The following is a 19,952-nucleotide window of genomic DNA, read 5'->3' on the forward strand; positions in this document are numbered from 1 at the left end:
TCCCCACTACGTGTTTCTTCATTTTCTTATTCCAAATCGTTATGTTTATAAATTATAATATAAAACTGTGATTTGTATTACTATGCAATAGTAATAGAGTTTACTTAAGTTAGCTGTGTTTAAGTTGGCAAAAAAAAATCGTTTTGCAATTTAGATATGTAGAGATTTATGCTATTGCTTTTTATTTAGACAAATAAGACTGTGCCTTTTGGCTCTTCAAAGCATTGAGCTGCAATGAACTAGGTTTACTAGGTCACTGCGGACTAATTGTTTTGAAAAAGCAGCCTGTTTTTGTGGCAGTAGTGTATGCTTCAGAATAGCCTAGAGCTAGGATGTAAATTTTCCTCATTTTGACAGACTGAAATTTATTAATGAAATAGAAAGAACTCTGCCTTCCAATATGCAGAGTAATATCTTTTTATTCTATAAAGGAAGATATGTATCCATCACGGGTGTCGCGCTTGCTAGTTGGTATTTCATTCAGTGTCCTTCTTTTTATGACAGCATGACCCATGAAACTGGATTTTATCCTGTGTAATTCCTTAAAAAACTAAGAGACTTTATTTCTTCTATGAACATATTATTTGCAAAAGGAAGTGCTACCATACTTTTGAAAATGTGCTTACTTAATCTAAAAGTTAGAACTACAATTTAATATTTGTATTATAGTATAGCCCTTTATTTTTTGCTGAGTGTAAAATTTGTGAAATTGTTCAAACTTCTGATATATCTGGAGAAATAAAATATGTGACAGGGGAACTGTTGGAACTGGATGATCTGGAGTCCTTTCCAGCCCAAGACATTCCATGATTATATGATTCTCTGTTTACTATGAGAGGAATATAGGGTGAATGCTGACGTGTGTCAGAATTGCTTGCCAGAAGATTTTACCAATGCTTATGGACAAGCAATTATAGCAATGCATAATTGATGACACATTTAGAACTGCAAAAATAAGGCTTATGGCTATGCAACATAAACATGAAGATAATTGCCAATATTTAGCAAGACCTGTTCTCTTAATATTATGCTGACATTGATAAACAGCTTGACCAGCAATGGGCAAAACAGCTAAACAAAACAATAGGATCTACCAACTTTTGAGAAAACATAACACAAAATAGGACATGAAAACTGTCAGTAAATAATTACTAAGTAGTATTTCCTGAGAGCTAAAAGTTGAATAACTACAGTAAAAATATTATATGAAGCTATGTATATGAAGGTATGTATAAAAACAAACTAAAAGGCAAATAAAGAATAGTTTGACTGAATAACTGGTCAAAAAAAGTCTTGTGACATTTTTCAGTTATTATTATTCTAATATGTCTATACTTTGGTGTGACTTTGTCAAAAACATTGAGCAGAAACTACTATGGTTTATGAATTAGTGTATGCAGTCATGGTAAGTCCCAAGAAAACTTTAATCATTGTAAAAATATATATAAGAATAATCTGACAAATAAAACATTCTTGTTCATTTCAGCATTTTAGGGAGCACCTTGACAAGCTTTTTGCAAAAGGAATTGGAATGCTGGACATTGCTTTAAATGAAGCTTTCAACATGCTCAATGAAGTAAGTTAATGCTTTTCAGGTTTGCGCTGCTGATGTTTTTCCAGCTCTTTAGCAATTACTGTCAATTTTAAGGTAATAAATTAGAACCAACTCCAAAACTGTCATGACAGTAAAATATTGTCCATAGAACAAGCAGTGTTTATATGTTGGGAAGGATCGTTATATTTAGTAACTTTATAATTAAAGTGTCTTTTTTGTTGTTGTTTTTGTTCTGTGTGTGTATATACAGTATGCACCTTTATGTGTCTATGTATTTAAATAAGTTTATTTCAGTTGCTGCTGGTAGGTGTTAAAAATATTAGGCTAATATGTAAATTTCACAGTTTCAACTATCCTTAAAAGAATACTGCTAACCATTTTCAACTTTGTCTACAACATGTGACCTTTATATGCCAGAAATCTGTTCACGTGAACTTCGTCTTAGTTAAGGACGTCTGGGTTACATTTAAAAAAGAAAGTTGGAGGGGAGGCTTCATCTTACACTGATAGTCTTATTGAGAATCTAGCTGCATTTTCAGAATGGTTCAGGATTTATAGTAATTAAACTCACTTAATTTTGTCTTGCAATTACCTGTATTTCAATTTCTGTATTTGCCTGGGTTATTAAGATCTGAAGATGTTGATACCGAACATCTTTGAAATGCGTGTTTAAAATCCACTTTCAAATTCTTTCCAACCACTGATTTAAGCAGGGTTCATTAGTTGCTGTAATAATACAGAAGTGGTTGGTAGAGCAGTGAGGCACCTATGTTGTCATGTGACAACTGCAATTATCTCTTTTGGCGACAAATGTAGTCTTTGCAGTGATTACCTTTTTAAAAAAATCAAAGCCAATTTAATAAAATTCTGTGACATTTCAAAGACTGCTAATCACAACCAAATGCTCTGAGCGTCAGGATGCATTGAAATTTTTGCTGCTTACTGATGAATCACTGAGTTAATTGTAGTTCATCATAAGTCCCTTGTCATCATTGTTATTATTATGGAAAATGCTTTCATCATTCTTGCTATTCAATAAAATTAAAGTTCTAGACAAATATGTGACAATATTACTCATCAAAGCATTTGAATTTCATCTCATTCTTACAAATATTCAAACAACCATGTAGAATAATGCATATGCACACAGATTAATATTTTAAAATAGATATATGAAGGCATTCCCCTTAATTAATTCCCCTTTTACTATAACTTGTGCATTTCAAAGTATGTTGTTCATGTGAATGTAGAGGGTCTATTTTATCAGAGGTGTTGTGATAGAACAGGGGAGAATGGCTTTAAAGTAGAAGAGAAAAGGGTAGATTTATAATGGTTTTAAAATAAAATAGGCTGCATTTAGCTTAGATACGAGGAGGAAATCCTTTACTGTAAAGGTGGTGAGGTATTGGAATGTCTACAGAGATGAGATTTTTATAAGTGAAGAAGTTTTTTACAAGAAAAGTTATAGGGTTCTGAGAAGATCAGCAAATAAGTGAGGGTAAGTTGACTGCAGCAATTTCAGTGACAAAGGAGTTGCTAACCCTCATCAAACTAGAGTATTCTGAAAACATATTGAATCCAGACATTTGGGTTTTTTTGGGCTGCTACTCTGCACAGGTAAGCTGATAAGGTGAGACATGGTAAACAGGGAAAATTAGTATCTTTCTCAGTACCAAGAAAAGAATGGTAGGATGAGGACTTGTCTAACTTGATAATGTATCTGAAATTTAGATAGGAATAGAACAAAAAGAGATTGTTTATTAGCATGTATTTAAAACTTAGTACAACCTGTAGAAACACAATTGTGTACAGTGCTACAAGTTATTGGCCTTTTCACATTTTTTAAGTGTTGTGTTTCATACAGAATAACTGGAAATGAAATAATCTTCCAACTTTGTATTTTGTTGCTAACACCAGATTATCTAAGTTCCTTGAATGCATAAAATAATATACAAACAAAAAAGAACTTAAGGAATAAATTAAAGAAAGGTGGATTGAAAATTAAGACACAAGCTACAGAATTGAAAAATCAAAACTCATGTTACTTAGCCCAATTGACAGACTCTTCTAGCAGGAGAAGAATCCTCCTTCTGTGCAGTGGTGAAAGTTTCCATGCACGCTTCAAGTATATGTTGGTGTCTGTCTACCTATGCTGTAGTACTGCTGTTCAACAGCATATGTATATTCATTTTTTGAGAATGTGAGAATACGGGAAACTTTGTCCTCCCAGATAAACATTTTTATGAAAAATATCATATGATATGTAATGTGGAGTGAATACAAATGCCATATGAATAGCATGTCTCTAACTGGTCTATCTTCTGTATCTAACAGAATGTGTTGTATTTAAATGAACTTTTCCTTTCACAGTTCAATCACACAGGACAAGGGAGTATTTGCAGCCAAGCCATAATGTTGATTACTGATGGAGCTGTGGACACATACGACACAATATTTGCAAAATACAATTGGCCAGATAGAAAAGTAAGTGTTTTCTCACCTGTATTTAATGGAAAAATGAAGCTATCTTATGCAGTATTAAGTATTATGTCTATTAAAAAGTCAGTAGTAATCCTTCTATTCATCTAAAAATGATTTTGGCTAACTGAATGTTTCATTAGTGACAAAAATAATGCTTGTGTGATATTGCTTGAGGATAGACGCAGCCTTTTAATGTAGTAATTAACTTCGATAATAAGATATTGTGGAAATATTAACCTTCAAGGTACATTCTTGGCTGTTGTACAGTGCTCAAAATTATGTTCTAGGCTGTTTCCTTGATAGGAGGAATATTTTCATTCTACTCATTATTTTATGAATCTCTACCTCCATCACAAAAAAAGAAAAAAATCAATTCACTGTATTGTGTTAATACTCTCTACTGTTTAAAATGCAAATCTAGTAGATTTGTTTGTATACTTTGTTTGTATGACTACAGCATGAAGCTTTTGCAGCTCAGTAATATCTCTGATGCCTGTTGGAACACTCATGTTTTTCCTCTTTAACATTGCTTCTAATAATATGTTCAAATACACTATTAGAAAGTAAGCAAAACTCTTCACTTATGTATTTCAATAGATATTTTTAATTTAAAATCGTGATAGGACTTTTTTGTGGGTTTTTTTTTTTTTTTTTTCTGGTTTGTTTGCTTTTTTGTTGTTGTAATTGTTTTTGTGGAGGGGAGGAGATCAGGGAGGAAGAAGATATCAACCCTTCAGGTTTGCTCCCAGAAAGTGTCAGAATTATAGAACGTCCTGGGTTGGAAGGTGATATTATTCATTTCTATTTCTGCTTGTATTTGGTATAACTCTCAAGGAATCCAATAACATATCAGTCCAATTTGCCATCAGTGAACTTCTCCTGCATTACTTAAAACCAAAATGTGGGGAGATGTTTTTTTTGTGAAGTTAAGGGTAATTGAATCTTATCCTTCAGAGTGCATGTCATACAGAATAACTAATAAATAATGCACAATCAAAAGGGAGAATAATACACAATCTGAAATAGATTGTCTAAAGTATTTTTCAGGAACTCGTGATACTAATGACACAAAAATCATAGCTTTTGGTTGTTTAAAAAAAAAAAAAAACAAAACAGAAAGAAAAAAGATTTTTAAAGATTATTTCGTGCATTTTGGAGACATAAAGAAAGCATTCCAAAATTTAAGATAAAATGAGTGTGCATAAGAAATACCTAGATGAGTATGAACTATCTATATTAAAGGTCCCATTTCAGAGGAAAGTGTAGGTGAAAAATGTGATTAAAATGACAAAACTTGAGTTACTCTGAGTCATCTGTTTGTCACAATAAGGATATAGCAGAATTACAAGACTTCTTTCTTTACAGATACTTTCTGTTCATTGCAGCACAAGATTAAGTGAAAATTTCTGACTTCACTGATTTTACAGACAAGGAAGAGTGAAAACTTAATCTGTGGTTATTCTCAAAGGCTGTCTTAGGTCTCCTTTATTGCCTTTGGAATATACTGTAATAAAATTTCAAATTTCTATTTCTTATTTTTTTTTAGAATGCAAATTAAGCCAGAACCAAACACAATGTTATATAGTGGACAAGTATTTATGGGTTTTAAGATTTGTTTATGTCTGACAAGAATGTTTACAGTTACATGTGGTAACACAAGCAGAGCAGAGTCCAAACATGAGGCTTAAATAAGAAAAAGATTTATTGCATATTTTCCTAACCAATTGGTCAGATACAAAGCTGGTCTGATTGAGGTATGGCAATTCCAGTAGCCTATGAGTAATTGTTAATTACCCTGGAAAACTATAGACTAGCACAAAGAAATAATTGTTTTCAGACTTTTGTATCTGGATGCTGAAAGTATTTCTACCTATCACTTTTCTTTTAACGACATCCTCATATAATTCTATTTTATATAATTCTTACTGAATTAAAATAAGCCATCATGCGTTGTTTCGTTACATACTGAGGCTTTAAGTGAAATTCTGCTGGGTATTTATATTGAGTTGAGAAGGTTGGTAAATTGCATGTTTAAATATCGAATCTCAAGAGATGTTTGGAAAGGGAATGTTACAAAAGGAGGAAGTTAAATGTTTGGTATAGTATTCTCTTGCTGGCATCTTATTACATATTGTGAATGGTATTTCTTGCTCATTTTGCTCTGAGAGGCCAAATTCTGCTGGTTTGAAACTATAACAGACATTGTTTATATATGAAATTGTTATTCATACATACCATTTTGCCAGAGAACCTCTGTTAGCCTTCGTGGTGTCTGGCTATATAATAATCCAACAATACATGCACATATATCGACATGGTGTGGAAGATTCATTACATGCAGGAGATCATAGATGTGTAGTTTAGTGTTCATTTCAGCAAAGTGTTTACATATGTGAATTATTACATCTCAGCTAACCGAAGCAAGAGATTCAGGCATACATTAAAGAGCTTTACTAAGTTAAGAACTAAACAAGTTATTCCAAACAATCCCCTCTTTAGAACTCTGTTGTGGGTCTACTGAGCCTTTCTGACTAGTTGATTCTTGAGCTGTTAGTGAATCTGCATTTTATAGAATATCCATTTAGAGCATGCTTTGTTCATCTCAATCTGTATTTATATTTTATATATATTTAAACTGACATAACAATATTACCTAGAATCTGAGACTTCTGAAGAATATGGTTGTCTCCGTCGATATAACTTGTGTTCTGTTCCCATGTGCAGACATTTGCTGCAATACTGATAAAAACCTATTCTTCTCTGTGAAGTTCCAAATATCATCATCTTGTAATCCTCTCTACTATCCCTATTGTAATTTTCTCAGTGCAAAACTGACAGATTTGTATGTCTGAATGAATATGTTCTGTTTTAATGGGATAACATTTGTGCATTGACTTCTGTTAAGACTTAAGCTCAGTCACAGAGGTTTCCTCTTACAAGCAGTTGAAATCTTTTTTAAGGTGGAGTTCAATTTAGTGCATTGACAAATGCCCTAGAAAACTCAAGTTCAGTGGAGTTCAATTTAGTGCATTGACAAATGCCCTAGAAAACTCAAGTTCTTATTCTGCCATCTTACATCACTAGACATTCAAATCTTGAAAAACCATGTAGGATTTTAAATCTTTTGGGACTAATTATTGAACTTATATTGTGACAATAAAATATATATCCCAATGGTTGCTGATCAGCAATCCATTATGAAAATAGAAGCAGCTGTAAATACTGCAGAATAATTTGATTTTTTTACTTTTGACTTCTCTATGAAAATCAAGACAATAGCCACCGAGAGTGCTCTTTTCTTAAGGACTGTGCATCTTGCAAACCTTACTGTCCATTTTCATATCTATAATACTTCAATAGAATCTCGAATTATTCAGTAACTTCTGGTTACGTTTTTATGCTTTCTTCAATTTTTTAAAAAACAGATAGAAATAAGTTATACTTGTTTGAGGAAAAATCACTCCCACAAACACCCTGAAAAAGATGACAACTGTATGTTGTGAGGAAGCTTAAAGGAAAATTTGGAAGTGTATATGAACCGAGGCAACATACGTATACACTACACAAGCTTCTTGCCTTCCTCTTGTAAAGAAGAAACCAGGACTTTCTATTATGTTATTCTATCAGCCTCTAAAGGAGGAGAATTTTTTTTTTTTTAATAATAACAAGGGTAGCATCAGTTATAGTCTGTCTTTTCTGTCTTTGTGCTTTCCAATTGCTTTAATAATATAAGATAAAAAAAAAAAACAACAACAACAAAAAAAAAAAACAAAAAAAAAAAACCATGAAAAAAAATTTACTCATTATGGAGAAAAATGCCAAAAGATAAAATAATACCGTTCTCACAATTAATAATTTACATTTCAGTTACTAGAAATAAACTGAACAACATATTCAGTATGTCAGATAGGAAGCAATGTGCAAGTTTTCAACTCAAGAATATCTGCTCTTGTTCTTGTAGATTTTCTCTTCCCTGAATACTACATAAAACTTATGCAAATAAGAAATGGGTGGAACATGCTGTAAACTGTGGTAAACCATCTGAAAGTTATTTTTTGTTATAAATTTGCATGAAAGGTTGCAGGGAATTATCATTGTGTGCAAATGGGGTAGTCTAAACCTATAAATAAATGTTGGATCTCAATATCATTTCCAACATGTACTGAATTTAAGGCTGCAGCTGATCTCCCTTACGATGTCCCTTACATTCCCAGATACACAAAGTACCCATCATACAGTGCTTAGTTATATGTAGCGTGTCACTTATTCAAGATTCCAATGTGCCTCTTCTGAAGTGCATGCCTCTCCCCAATTTTGCATTGTCAAAAAAAGCCAAACCAGAACAAAAAACTTGACCAGCCTGAAAATGACTTAATTGCAATTGCCCTGAAGTAGGTGTGCAGTTGTTTTCAATTATTTTTACAAATAAATGGAAAAATCCCTAGGCAGTTCATCTACTCTATTAACTTAATCTCCAAGAATTAAATTAACCGAGTATACATTTATTAGTTTTGCTCTCACTGTGAAAAATAAATGGCAGAATTTTCCATAAAAGGAGAGTTTTGTCTAAATACTGCTTGCTGAAACATCTGTGGTAGAGATAGGTGAGCACTAAACATTTGCCTTGGGTAAGCTTATATCAAACTTAAAGTTTAATTTTCATCAATTACTCATGCTATCAAGTCTTATAGGCACAAATATTCATGGAAGATGAATTTAATCCTGTATGCAAACATGGCCTTGGTTACATTATCTTTCTATCCTGCCATTTCTTGTCATTTGCAGTTGAAAAAACGTTTCTATCTGTTTCAATCTGTGGGAGCACCATCAATGTGGCATTTTTGTGGTTGTATTGCTAGGAATTTTGATTAGGGACCATAGGATCTGACTGGGGAATATGAACAGTTGTAGATTTCTGCTAATTTCTTGAGTATAATTTGAACCTGACTTTATGGTTTATATTTCAGTGAAAAAGAAAAATCAGACTACCATTCAGAAATGTATTTAGAATTTTATTGATTGCAAGTTTTATTCCCTATTTCCCCCATATCTCCTGTTGTGGATGCTCCATCCCTGGAGGAGTTTAAGGCTAGGTTGGATTGCCCTGGGCAATCACATCTAGTTCTAGACCTAGTGGCTGGCAACCCTGCGTGTGGCCGGAGGATTGGAACTTGATGAAACTTGAAAACTCTTGCAACCCAATCCATTCTAAGATTCATACACTGTAGTGTCAGTACTGCTTGCATTTTTTTCCATGCGGAGTTGGGAATATATTGGTAGCATCATGCCATTGTGTAGAAAGTAGAGATTAGTGAGGTCTAAAATCTCTCTTAGGTTTAACAGGGACCGCATCTACCTTTAAAAGGCTTCAGACTGTTAGTGCGCTTCAGAATTTCTGCCTCTGCTGAGTCTATACTGGGGGCATCCTGTACTCAGTAGCTGAGTTTATCTTGTTTTAATAAAAAATCTGTGTTCTCGGCAGTGCTGTTCCTGGGTGTCTGGAATGTAGGCAGCACACACAACCCACCAGAGATTTATCCAGTGTAACAATACTTTCTTCGTCCTATCTGCCAGAAGAGTTTCTTTAGAAAATTGCTCCATTTCGGAGACCCCTAGGAATTCCCTTTTCTTTGTTTCCTACATGAGGAGAATATTTGCCAAGAGTAAAGGGACCTGTTAGCTGCTTTGTGAAATCCCTTTTTCCTTTTGTTATATAAAATCTGTTCATAGCATCTTGTATGTTATTCAGTGGAATTCCATCAAAATGAGTGTTATCTGCTCTTCTTGGGCTATGTATCTAAGTTATCTGAATTTCATGCTGAGAAGTACATGGCATCTATAAAGAGATTGAGACTGTTCAGAAATAAAAATAAAAAATGGGTGACAGAACTCATTCTATAAAAAGCATGATGGAAACTTAGCAGTATTATCATCAGTATGATTGTAATAACTATAATAGTATTTTTTCAATATTTTGATTCGTTTGAATAACCAGAACCAAATTTGTGCAAAATATTCATATACTTATACTAACAGCACGAGAAATTTGTGACTGCAGAGATATTAGCATCGTATCTGATAATACTGAGTTTTTGGCTAAAAACAATTCTGGCTGATTAAGTATATTTTGACATATGGCACCCCATTTTGAAAGAAACTGCTTTATTTAGGCTGACCTAAATTCTCCTTAAAAGGTTATGTATGGAAGCTAGAGATGAGCCAAACATCTGACGATGCCTTTGTGGTACGTCATGTTTGTGCAATTTCAACCAGAAAAAAATGTATTTGGCTCTACATTTGCAGCAAGAGTGACATCTAATAAGCCATTAGATCAATGTCCTATGAATATATGTTAAATACAATATTCTGAAACATGAAACTCGGAACTCTCCTTGTGTGTGTTCTACTTGCATAAAAAATAGGAAATCTAAACAATTTTCAAAACTGTTTTGTTCATAATAGAATCCTCACATACTTTGCCCGGATTAGCAGACATGACTAAATTGAAGTTACTCCATTTTTGGTCACATTGAAGCAAGCATGTAGAAAATTTTTGTCCTCTCTTCATAGCTTTCACAAAAGTCGCTCAAAATTGTGTCCTCTTTTCATGAAGGGAGGTGACAGTCATTAATTGGTGCCAACCAGCCAGAGCAAGCATTTCAGTTGAAAAGTACTGACACTTTAGGAAAATAGCAAATTTCTTTCCTACAAAAGTGAATCCCTCCATCAACCTCCTCAGTTCAGCTAAGAAACTCTGGTAAGCACTGTGCCTCTCTACATCACACTGAGCAACTCTTAGATGTCCTCTTTGTTGCCAGTTATTCAATTCCATAAATACAATAAGTTAACAGTAGGAACAGCTGTCTAAAAGAGGTGTTCAGGAGCCCACTAAGGACTCTTAGGAAAATGATAGGAGTACAGCAGGCAAGTTCTTCACTCCAGTGCTCACATTTCTGACTTGCAAGTAACTACTGTCCAGATTATTACATTAAGAAAATGTAATAAATGTTTCAGCATCCAATGCTACTATATTCTGTATTTTTATGTTTAAATAATTTTTTATAGGCTACGGCATTAATTGAATAGTTTGAAATAACACGTAGATTTGCAGAAAGCAATCTAGATAACTTTACAGCATTTAGTGAGAAATAGATGGGAAAACACTTGGTTTAGTTCACAGCTTTTTAAATATCAGAACATTTAATAGCCATAAGGGAATAGTAATGTAAAACAAGCCATACAAGCAAGTTAAAAACTCAACCAATGAACTATTTTTTTTCTTCTAATGAATGGATTTAGACTTCCCAAAAGAAAGTAGCTCAACAAAACATTTGCCTTTTTCTCCTTCCTCCAGAGTGACTTATTAATGGGTTGTTGAGTGGCAAGAGAACCTGGCCTTCATTCCTACATTTATATTTAATCAAGTGCTAACAGTATCTACAAGACCCAGAACTACTGACAGGAACTGTGTCAGTTCAAAGTGTACTTGCCCTCTGAATGAGGCTGGATTATTAAATTAGAATCACAGGCCAAGTTATGATGCCATCATAAGCAGATACTCTTGTATTTTAATTTGCTTAATTAATTTTGCTGCTATTCTAAAAGCAAAATGTCTTATGCTGGTTTGAACTTTTGATCATGACTGCTTGTATTGTTATATATTGTTCTGTTAGGAAGTTTCTTTCAGTGCAAGAAAACCTCTTGCAAGAAGTATTCTGAAACAACATTCTGAGATTAGATTATTAAAAATTCATCTATGCTGTATGTCTGAGTTTTGGAAAAAATACATGACAAAATTATTTAACGAGGATTGCAAGAAGGAACTTCTGTGTAATTCTTATTTAGATGTGTAGATTTTTAATTACTTGTTTACATTTCTCCTATGATACATTAATTGAGTGTGAAAATTATTTGTTGCTTCATTCCTGAAAGTGCAGAAGACAGTTGATGGTTGCAGATTTGGATTCAGTTTTAAAATGTGCAGCTTGAATGCTAGTGCCAGCAAACTGAACCAGTGTGACCATATAAACATCTTCATGGCCACACTAGAAGTCAGTGTAAAATTATTCCTGTATTGCTGAAGTGCTCTTTATCCTTCTTAATGTGGACAAAGTAGCTGGTGTATTGTATTCAAGTAATACATAAAATTCATGATAGACACGGAAAAGCTGTTTCAGTGCTTCATTAATGCTTATTTTTCATCATAACTGGCTGTAATGTTTTAGGAGCTTTCCACTGCATTAACTGAAAACGCAGGCAAGGTCTGTGATGTGAGAAAAAAAGCATACAAAAATCTGTACCAACTAACAAAATGTAGAGCTTAAAAAAAAAACAAACAAAAAAACCCAACTAGACTATTCTGGAATTTAACAGTAAATTTCTCCTTGAAAGATAACTTAAGACTTAATTGACGTATCCTGCAATGTACTAGTCTGGATTATAATCTCATTATTAATAAGAATTTGAAAGGCATTAATATTTTAGTGTATTTAGATATTCCATTGCATTTCATCTGTCTGCACTGTACAAATTTCAAAAAAGTGAAGGCAGTGATTTTATTTAAATGTGACATTGGCTAATCTGTTACATTATCCCCCACAACTGCTGCAATCCGTGCTGCTGGTGTGATTTTCTGTGATAGTGCCGTTAATAAATTAGGCCCATTGCCTCTTGATGGCAGTGTATTTCCTTCTCAAGTTCATAGGCCTTACAGAACATTTATGTCTCATTACAGCCAGTGCAGCAGTTTGTGCCCTAATAAATCAGAGGAGCTTTGCAGAGATGATCTTGACAGTAATGAATCTTTCTGTTGGCATTTTCACTTCACAGACACAAATAATGAAGCAAAACTGCCCCATCTGGCCACTCAGTAAGAGTCAAATCACAGCGGGAAGCTGTTTTCTCAAGCATGACAAAGGTCATTGTGTGCAGCAGGAGTGAGCGATGGAAGGTTGTGCTGTGAGTGACAGTGTAGAATGAAGCCATTTATGAGCTTTTATCATTATAATTACAATTATTAGCTGTGCAGCCAAGGTTCTCCCCGCCCTTCTACCAGCTCTCTGCTGTTACATCAAGAGGCTACCTTAACTGATTTCTGCAGATTTACTGGGAGAGATGTTGGTTGGCTGTTGCAAAGGAATTGATTCAATCAACTCAGTCAACCATTAAAGTGGTATTATTAAGGTCTCTCTTAGAATTTCTTTTGAAATAAATCTCTGCAAATTTACTTCCTTGAAAGTGCAAATGCTGGCAAAAGTTGTTGTATAACATTTATAAGCAAATAGATAAAGCGAATTCACTCAGTTTTAGGAACATATGTCAGAAATACAGAATATGTCATCTCCAATTGGCCAGTGGGTCCATCAAGACTGCTGCTTAGCCTTTGGCAAAATGCAGGTGATAATTCCACCTGCTCTAAAATCCTTAGTTTTTAGGTCTGACTTCATTGTCATACTATTCATTTATCAGTGGATACACACAAAGTATCAAGTTTTTCTAATTGCCCTTTGCAGAGGTCTGCCCACGTTGTAGACCAGCTCTACATTCAACAAAATGGCACATAGCATCTCTCTTCAAACTTTATCGCATATTTCTTATCTTCTTACTTTCACCTACTTGATATCACTGTTGTTTCTGATTTCTTCCTTTTCTAAGATGAAGTATTTTCTCCCAGTTTAGTTTACTGAATGGAGTTTCTACATTGCATCAGACAATAGACCTGGAAAATGGCTTTCTTCTGCTGGAGAGAGGTTCAGGGTAGCTTTTTCTTTTTTTATTTTTCTTTTTTCTTTTTTTTTAATCTGTTCAGTGCTCTTTTCAGTAGCAATCCAATCCTGAAAAAATGACATGGTAAGTAAAACTAGCTGATGTTTCTAACAGCTCTACCAGGTGACATTAAACAGATGTCACCCAGATCCCCTCAGTGGCACACTGCTCTTCTTTTGTTCTTCCATGCAATATTTTGAAATGTTTGTTAGTGTCTGTATTCACTGTTCTGCCTGCGTTGTTTTCCCTCTAATTCTGAAATGCTGTTGTTTCAGCAGTCATAACTCAGCAGGAAATTCAAAAGCTATTGGAGAAGAAAGTTAATGATAATTTCTGAAATGGGACAAACTTTTTGCTAATTCTTCCTTCAACTAGAGTATGCACTTCTATCTTCTATTTACATAATGATTTTCATCCAGGAAAGTTCACGTTTACTTTACGCATTATATATTTAGAGTACATTTATCCTTCACAGAAATGTAGATATTCATTCTATGCCAGCACTACGGAACAGATATATATATATATTTTTTTTTTTTAAGAGACAGTCAAAAAATTATTTTTTCAGTTGAAATTTTACAAGGGTAATTTCACACCCTTTCCCCAAGAGAGAATGCAATTGTCTCTGTACAAATCTTTCTACAATACAGACAGAGTAACTGCTTGTTGAAAGTACCAAATGATCCAGAATAACCACAGATAAGTAGAGACTCAGTTTTATTTTCCTAACCTTCATAGTTTTACATAATGGTATTATTATTAACAACCCAAAGGCCCAGACCAGTGCTATCAAAACTGAACTCACACCCTGTACTTCTTATCCTTACGAAGAGTTATTTTTTTTCTTATTATCTGTGGTATTCCTTTTTCCAACTTGCAAGCATGAAACAATGCCTAATGAAAACATATATTTGATCCTAAAATAGGAATGAAGGTCTAGGGGCAACTTGTGCCAAATGCTGCTAAGATTAATAAATTCTAATGCATTAGCTGGACTGACTTAGCAGCCAGAGCCTGTAAAGGAAGGGAGAGGAACAAAGAACATCCAGGTCCGTAGAGGCAATGGTGGTATGAGGCAAGGGGAAGGAGCCTGAAGAAGCAGTTTCAAGTAAGATGAAAGGTTAAGACAAATGAGACTTATGAGAATGGTGGAAAGGAGCAGTCAGTGAGTCAGGCTGTAAAAGTGTTCAGAAGAATGTACAAGAATGTGCACTTTGAAACTTTCTCTACACAGATTCACAGATCTATGTAATAACGTGACAAATACATAGGTTTGCTATGAAATATAGGACTGTTTTGAAATGCTCCTCTGTAATAGGAGACAGCTTTATTTTAGAGTTCTAGCTGTAGAACAAGGCAGTTTGAAAATATCTACATGACCCTAGGAATAGGTCTGTGCAGTGTGCTGTAGAGGAGGGCAGCAACTCCCTTCTGGTCCTTCCAGATCTGATGTGAGTAAATCCTCATGTTTTGGCTGAAACAGCTTAGCTAAACCTTGTGTGGTTTTTTTTCTGTCCTGTCAGAAGTACCATGTAGAGTACACTGTATTCTATTCAGCTCTCTCACTGATAGCTATGGGCTGCTACTGAAGCTTGAGTGATAAAGCAGAAGTCATTTTCTTTCCCAGTACGCAGCCAGCAGGATCTGACATTAACACTGTCATATTTTCATATTAAAAGAAACACATCTAATTTTCCATTGAGCTAGTGTTGTGATATCTGCCTTTTTTAAAAGCTAAATTATCACTCTGCTGGCTGCTAGTGTTAATTATATTGTTAGTGGGTCACAGTTTTATGCCTTACCAAAAAAACAAAAAGAAGTTGTAACGGTGTTGAGGCAATAATGTGCACACATTAATCTTACCAAATGAGAAGACAAAATACTCAAAGCACAGGATGGAACAAGGAGGTTCATTATTTCTACAAGTTCTTATGCTGCTGATATCTCTCACTTTAGTCAATGCTGCAATCAATAACCAAATAAGCAATGAAGTCATAGGCTAGCTCAGCAACAGTCAAACCAGACAGGCCACCTAAAAGAAGTGTTGCTTAGAGAATTATTCTGAATGGAAGCATAAGAAATAACTCCAATAAATAAATAAATAAATAAGAAAAAAAAAAATCACATTATTAAAAGTTGAGGGAGACAGAATGTGAGAAGGCCCTAGCTAATGTCTTGAAAGCTTGTAAGAAAATAACTAAAAGAATAAAATTGTAACATTTTACTTATAAAAATAAAATGCCTTGGAGATTATTTGCATAATAATACAATCCTCTGCTGATCATTGTCACCTCTATTCCAGTTGGCTATCTTGATGAAGAAGAAGAAAAAAAATTAAATGACTGAACTGAAAGTGTAGCCCAGGCAGTGTTAGTGGTGAAGTGTATTAATAATACATGCAAAGGAAGGAATGCATTTCAGTGAGATTGAGATGCAGGTGGATGGCATCTATGAAAAGTAACATCTAAGAATGAAGGAGTTATGTCTATATGTGCTGTTCAGAGAGGAAAGTAGAAATTTCATTACAGAAGAAAAAAAAAAAAAAAGAGAAACTTTAATGGAAAGATTGTTTTTATTCAGTTGAGGTAGTAAACGCCTTCCTTCTCAACCTGCTGCAGGAAACCTACAGGGGGAGCTGGACTTGATCTCCAGAAGTCCCTTCCACCCCCTATGATTCTATGACTATGTGAATGAGCTTGATGAGTACAGTGGAAGCATTATGTGCGCATAATGTCAATTTTAGTTCTCAAATATTAGTTTTTCCAAAGTATTTTAAATCAAAGGAATTCTCATTTTTATCCTCTTCATTGTTACATGTTGTATCTCTTAGCATAGGCTAATGCATATTTGTCTTACAAGTTACTGATCTTGGATCACAGATGAGCATACGAAAGTGGAAAGAATAAATCTGAGCTCTGCTGGTTGCCTTGCAGTTAGTTTTAAGTCTGCTTTTTCTGTGCTTAGAAATTTTGCCAACTTGACTGTGCCTTGCAGATGCAATAAGGATCTTTTTAGCTACCACTTCATTAACATCTTAAACAAATCTGTGGTTGCAGTGCCATTATAATACTTGGTAATGCCTACAGTCATATTCGCTATGAAGTGGCACTGTATGGTTGTTTCATCTCCATTTCACTGCCACTAGTTTTTTGAATTGACAACACAGTAAAAACCTCCCTAAAAAAAGAAAGATGGCAAGAACGTAAGAGCATAGCTCCATGGTTTAAATTGTCTTAAGCTTATTGTGATATCATACTGGATGAACTTTATTAGACTAATGGTCCGATCTGGCTATGTCAATGAAGTGGGGACTTCCAGGAGCAAGGAAGGAAGAAGGTGGGGTTGATCTCTACTTTGTATCTTCTGTCTTGCTCTAGCAACACAGGCTAGAGGCGAGGAAGGTATGCTAAACAGAGGATCCAGATGCTTCTGGTGAGCAGTGACACCAACGGTGGCACAAGCAGGAAGTGGTAGATGTCTGTGCATCTCAACACAAAACGCTTCTGCTGCTGCTGAATGAACATCTTTTCCTTCCCTGTTCTCCTTTCCCATTCTTCTAAGCTCACTGTGAGCTCGCAGACTGAGTTCAGATATCCGAGCAGACATAATTAACCTTGCAAAAAAAAAAAAATACTTTAGCTTCTAGGTCAGAACAGGAGTGGGAGGGAAGAAAGGGAGAACCCTCGTCATTGGAAAGCTTCCTAGCTCTTGTTCAGTAGCAAAAACCTCTCTTTGCTTGAGTAGAATGTTCCCTCAGTAACAGTAATGTTATTCCTGGTAAAATTCATTGTGCTTGTTGGGAAGTTTTTATATAATATAGGGAAGTTCCTGTATAATGCAAAGGCAAATTATGTGTATTCAAATCAGTATTATAAAAGAGAAGTTTTAGATAACCTTTCAGATAATTTTTGTTTTAAAATAACATTGACAAAAGAAAGGATATTAATTTAGAAAAAGAAAGGCAACAAAAAAACCCCAAAAAACAAAAAGGGTGGGGCAGTATGGTTTAGGTTGTGTAATAAGAAACAAAATGATTTCATTATACATAAATTAATTCATTACCACATATTTTTCATCTTTGTTTCCGTGTTGATTGCTTATATTATTTTTAGTTTCTTGAATGAAATACATATGTAAGAAACTATACAGCTTGGCAGCATTAAATGAAGTGAATTAAAGCCATGTCATTGAATGGTGCTATTAATTGGGTGGAGATTTTTCTAGAGGAAATTATATTGATTCTAAACTTAATCTTGCTTTCACTTGCCTTACCAGCCACATTCCTTAGCAGTCACATTTGGCACCCAAATTTAACCATCCATAAATTTTGCTTAATGTGTACACTTGCATCTTAGGAAGGAACGTATTTTTAAAATGGAAGTTTGAAAAAAAAGCAGATGAAAAATATCTTAGACTCAGGTATGGATAATGCACGATAACTGGGGAGTCCTTCTCACATGTAATGGATGTCCTTCAGCTTCAGTGTATTACCAAGCTTGGCAGTCTGTGGTTTTAAAGAGTAATTGTCTGCTGACAAGGTTAGCAATGTCCATGTTGACTTCAGAAAGTTTTATGTGCCTCTGTTGCATTAAGATGTTCTGTTCTGTGGGACCTGAAAGTAAAAGCAGAATCTGTCAAATCTTTTGACAATGGATAAATATATTTTCTCCTAAATTTAAGCAAACTTTGAGGACCTGTTTGGGAATGTCATCATTAAGTAATTAAGAAATGGTAAGTAAAAATTAGTCAAACCTGAAACCATTTGCAGGAATGTATAAAAATGACCTGTAAGAGAAATGCTGATTTTATTTAGAGGACCTGCTGTTTTTGTGATTGTTTTTTGTACTAGGCGTTTTGAACTGAAAGCCTCAGATTTATGCTAGGTATAGCACAAAGGGGGTATGGTAGGTATAAAGGCTAAGTGGTGAAACTTACCTTTTCTGCTCATTTGTTGTATCATGTATGACCCGTTTGTATTACTGTAACTGCTAAAAGGCAACAGGCTTTAGAATTGCTTAGTTTTGACTAAATGTCAATTCGGAGGCTACAACCTTTGCTCATAATTAGAACATGGCCTTTTAGAAGTCAGCCAAAGCACTGCATTTTGCAGTTAACATCATCACTAGCGGCACAAATATAGAAAGTTTCTTCCCAGGGGTTTCTAAAGTGGCAAAAAGTGCTGAGTGAAAGGTTCAATGTTAAATGTGGGGTCATAACCCTAACTATCCGTGTTAGCTCCTATGCTCCAAAATGAGCTAGTGTTGGTTGGCATAGCTAAAGAGCATCAAATCTTTAGCAGCCAGCCAGGTGTTCCATTCAGAGATGTTTTAACCACAGACTGTGTGCCTGCACTAGATATATCCTGATTATCTCCTGTTAACTCATACCCTGTAGAAACTCATTTAACTTAATACATTTCTTAAAGTGCTATAATTAGAAGCGTATATTATATGCATAGGTCACTCAGAGGGTTGCCTCCTATTTATTTCCATGGAAATTACAACAGATACAAAGAGCACAGTTACACTGTTTCACAGAGCAAATATTGAGCTACAAAACACTGTTTTTGAACATGGTCACCATTAGCTATACATTTTCACCAGTGATGAACAAAAGCCTGCATGCCACACCCATAAATCTCTGCATGACCATCTGGAATGTAGCTTGTCTTTCAGTTGCTGTCACACTGCTGAAACACATCACCCACCAACTCACTGTGCCAGCATCCACTCTTTGGTGGGAAGCTTCAAATTCTGCTGCTGTCACACCAACGTGTGGCTCTGGTGTTGTGGGCCAACTTAACAAAAGAGGAAGCGTTACTTTCAGAGCAGCACTTGTGCTTAATTGTTTATATGTTATGCATTTCTATATTAAAAATATATTAACTATATAACTCCTATTATATATAGAAAAATAAATTAAGTCCTGATCCTACTATACTGCCAAGATTTTCCCTACTAGTATTCCACAGCTCTGTTTTTAACTCTTTGAGTTGTCTTTGTGTAAGGATAAACTCCAGGTAACCTCCTTGTCTGCTTTTCATTTCTGATTTCCCTTCTGCTGATAACACATACAATTTTTGCATATTTGAGTTTTGGAGGCAATCTGCTCTTTCTTCACTGAGATGCACAACCTGCTGTCAAAGTTCAGC

The 19,952-nt window shown here is 34.7% G+C and overlaps 1 protein-coding gene across 6 annotated transcripts in view; it reads left to right on the top strand.

Moving 5' to 3' along the window:
* Window positions 1-19,952, top strand: part of CACNA2D3 (calcium voltage-gated channel auxiliary subunit alpha2delta 3) — a 466,453-nt gene that overhangs the window by 265,770 nt on the left and 180,731 nt on the right. For all 6 annotated transcript variants that reach the window (XR_008205698.1, XR_008205697.1, XM_052678868.1 and 3 more), the window contains exons 10-11: window positions 1,487-1,576; window positions 3,926-4,039. Coding sequence is in view for 4 of the 6 variants with exons in the window: in XM_052678868.1 (XP_052534828.1) it covers window positions 1,487-1,576; window positions 3,926-4,039 (204 nt within the window). In the remaining 2 variants the exon portion in view is untranslated. The remainder of the gene's footprint in view (window positions 1-1,486; window positions 1,577-3,925; window positions 4,040-19,952) is intronic.

Source organism: Tympanuchus pallidicinctus, unplaced genomic scaffold, assembly GCF_026119805.1.
Source record: "Tympanuchus pallidicinctus isolate F22 unplaced genomic scaffold, pur_lepc_1.0 scaffold17, whole genome shotgun sequence".
In the NCBI taxonomy this organism is placed as follows: domain Eukaryota; kingdom Metazoa; phylum Chordata; class Aves; order Galliformes; family Phasianidae; genus Tympanuchus; species Tympanuchus pallidicinctus.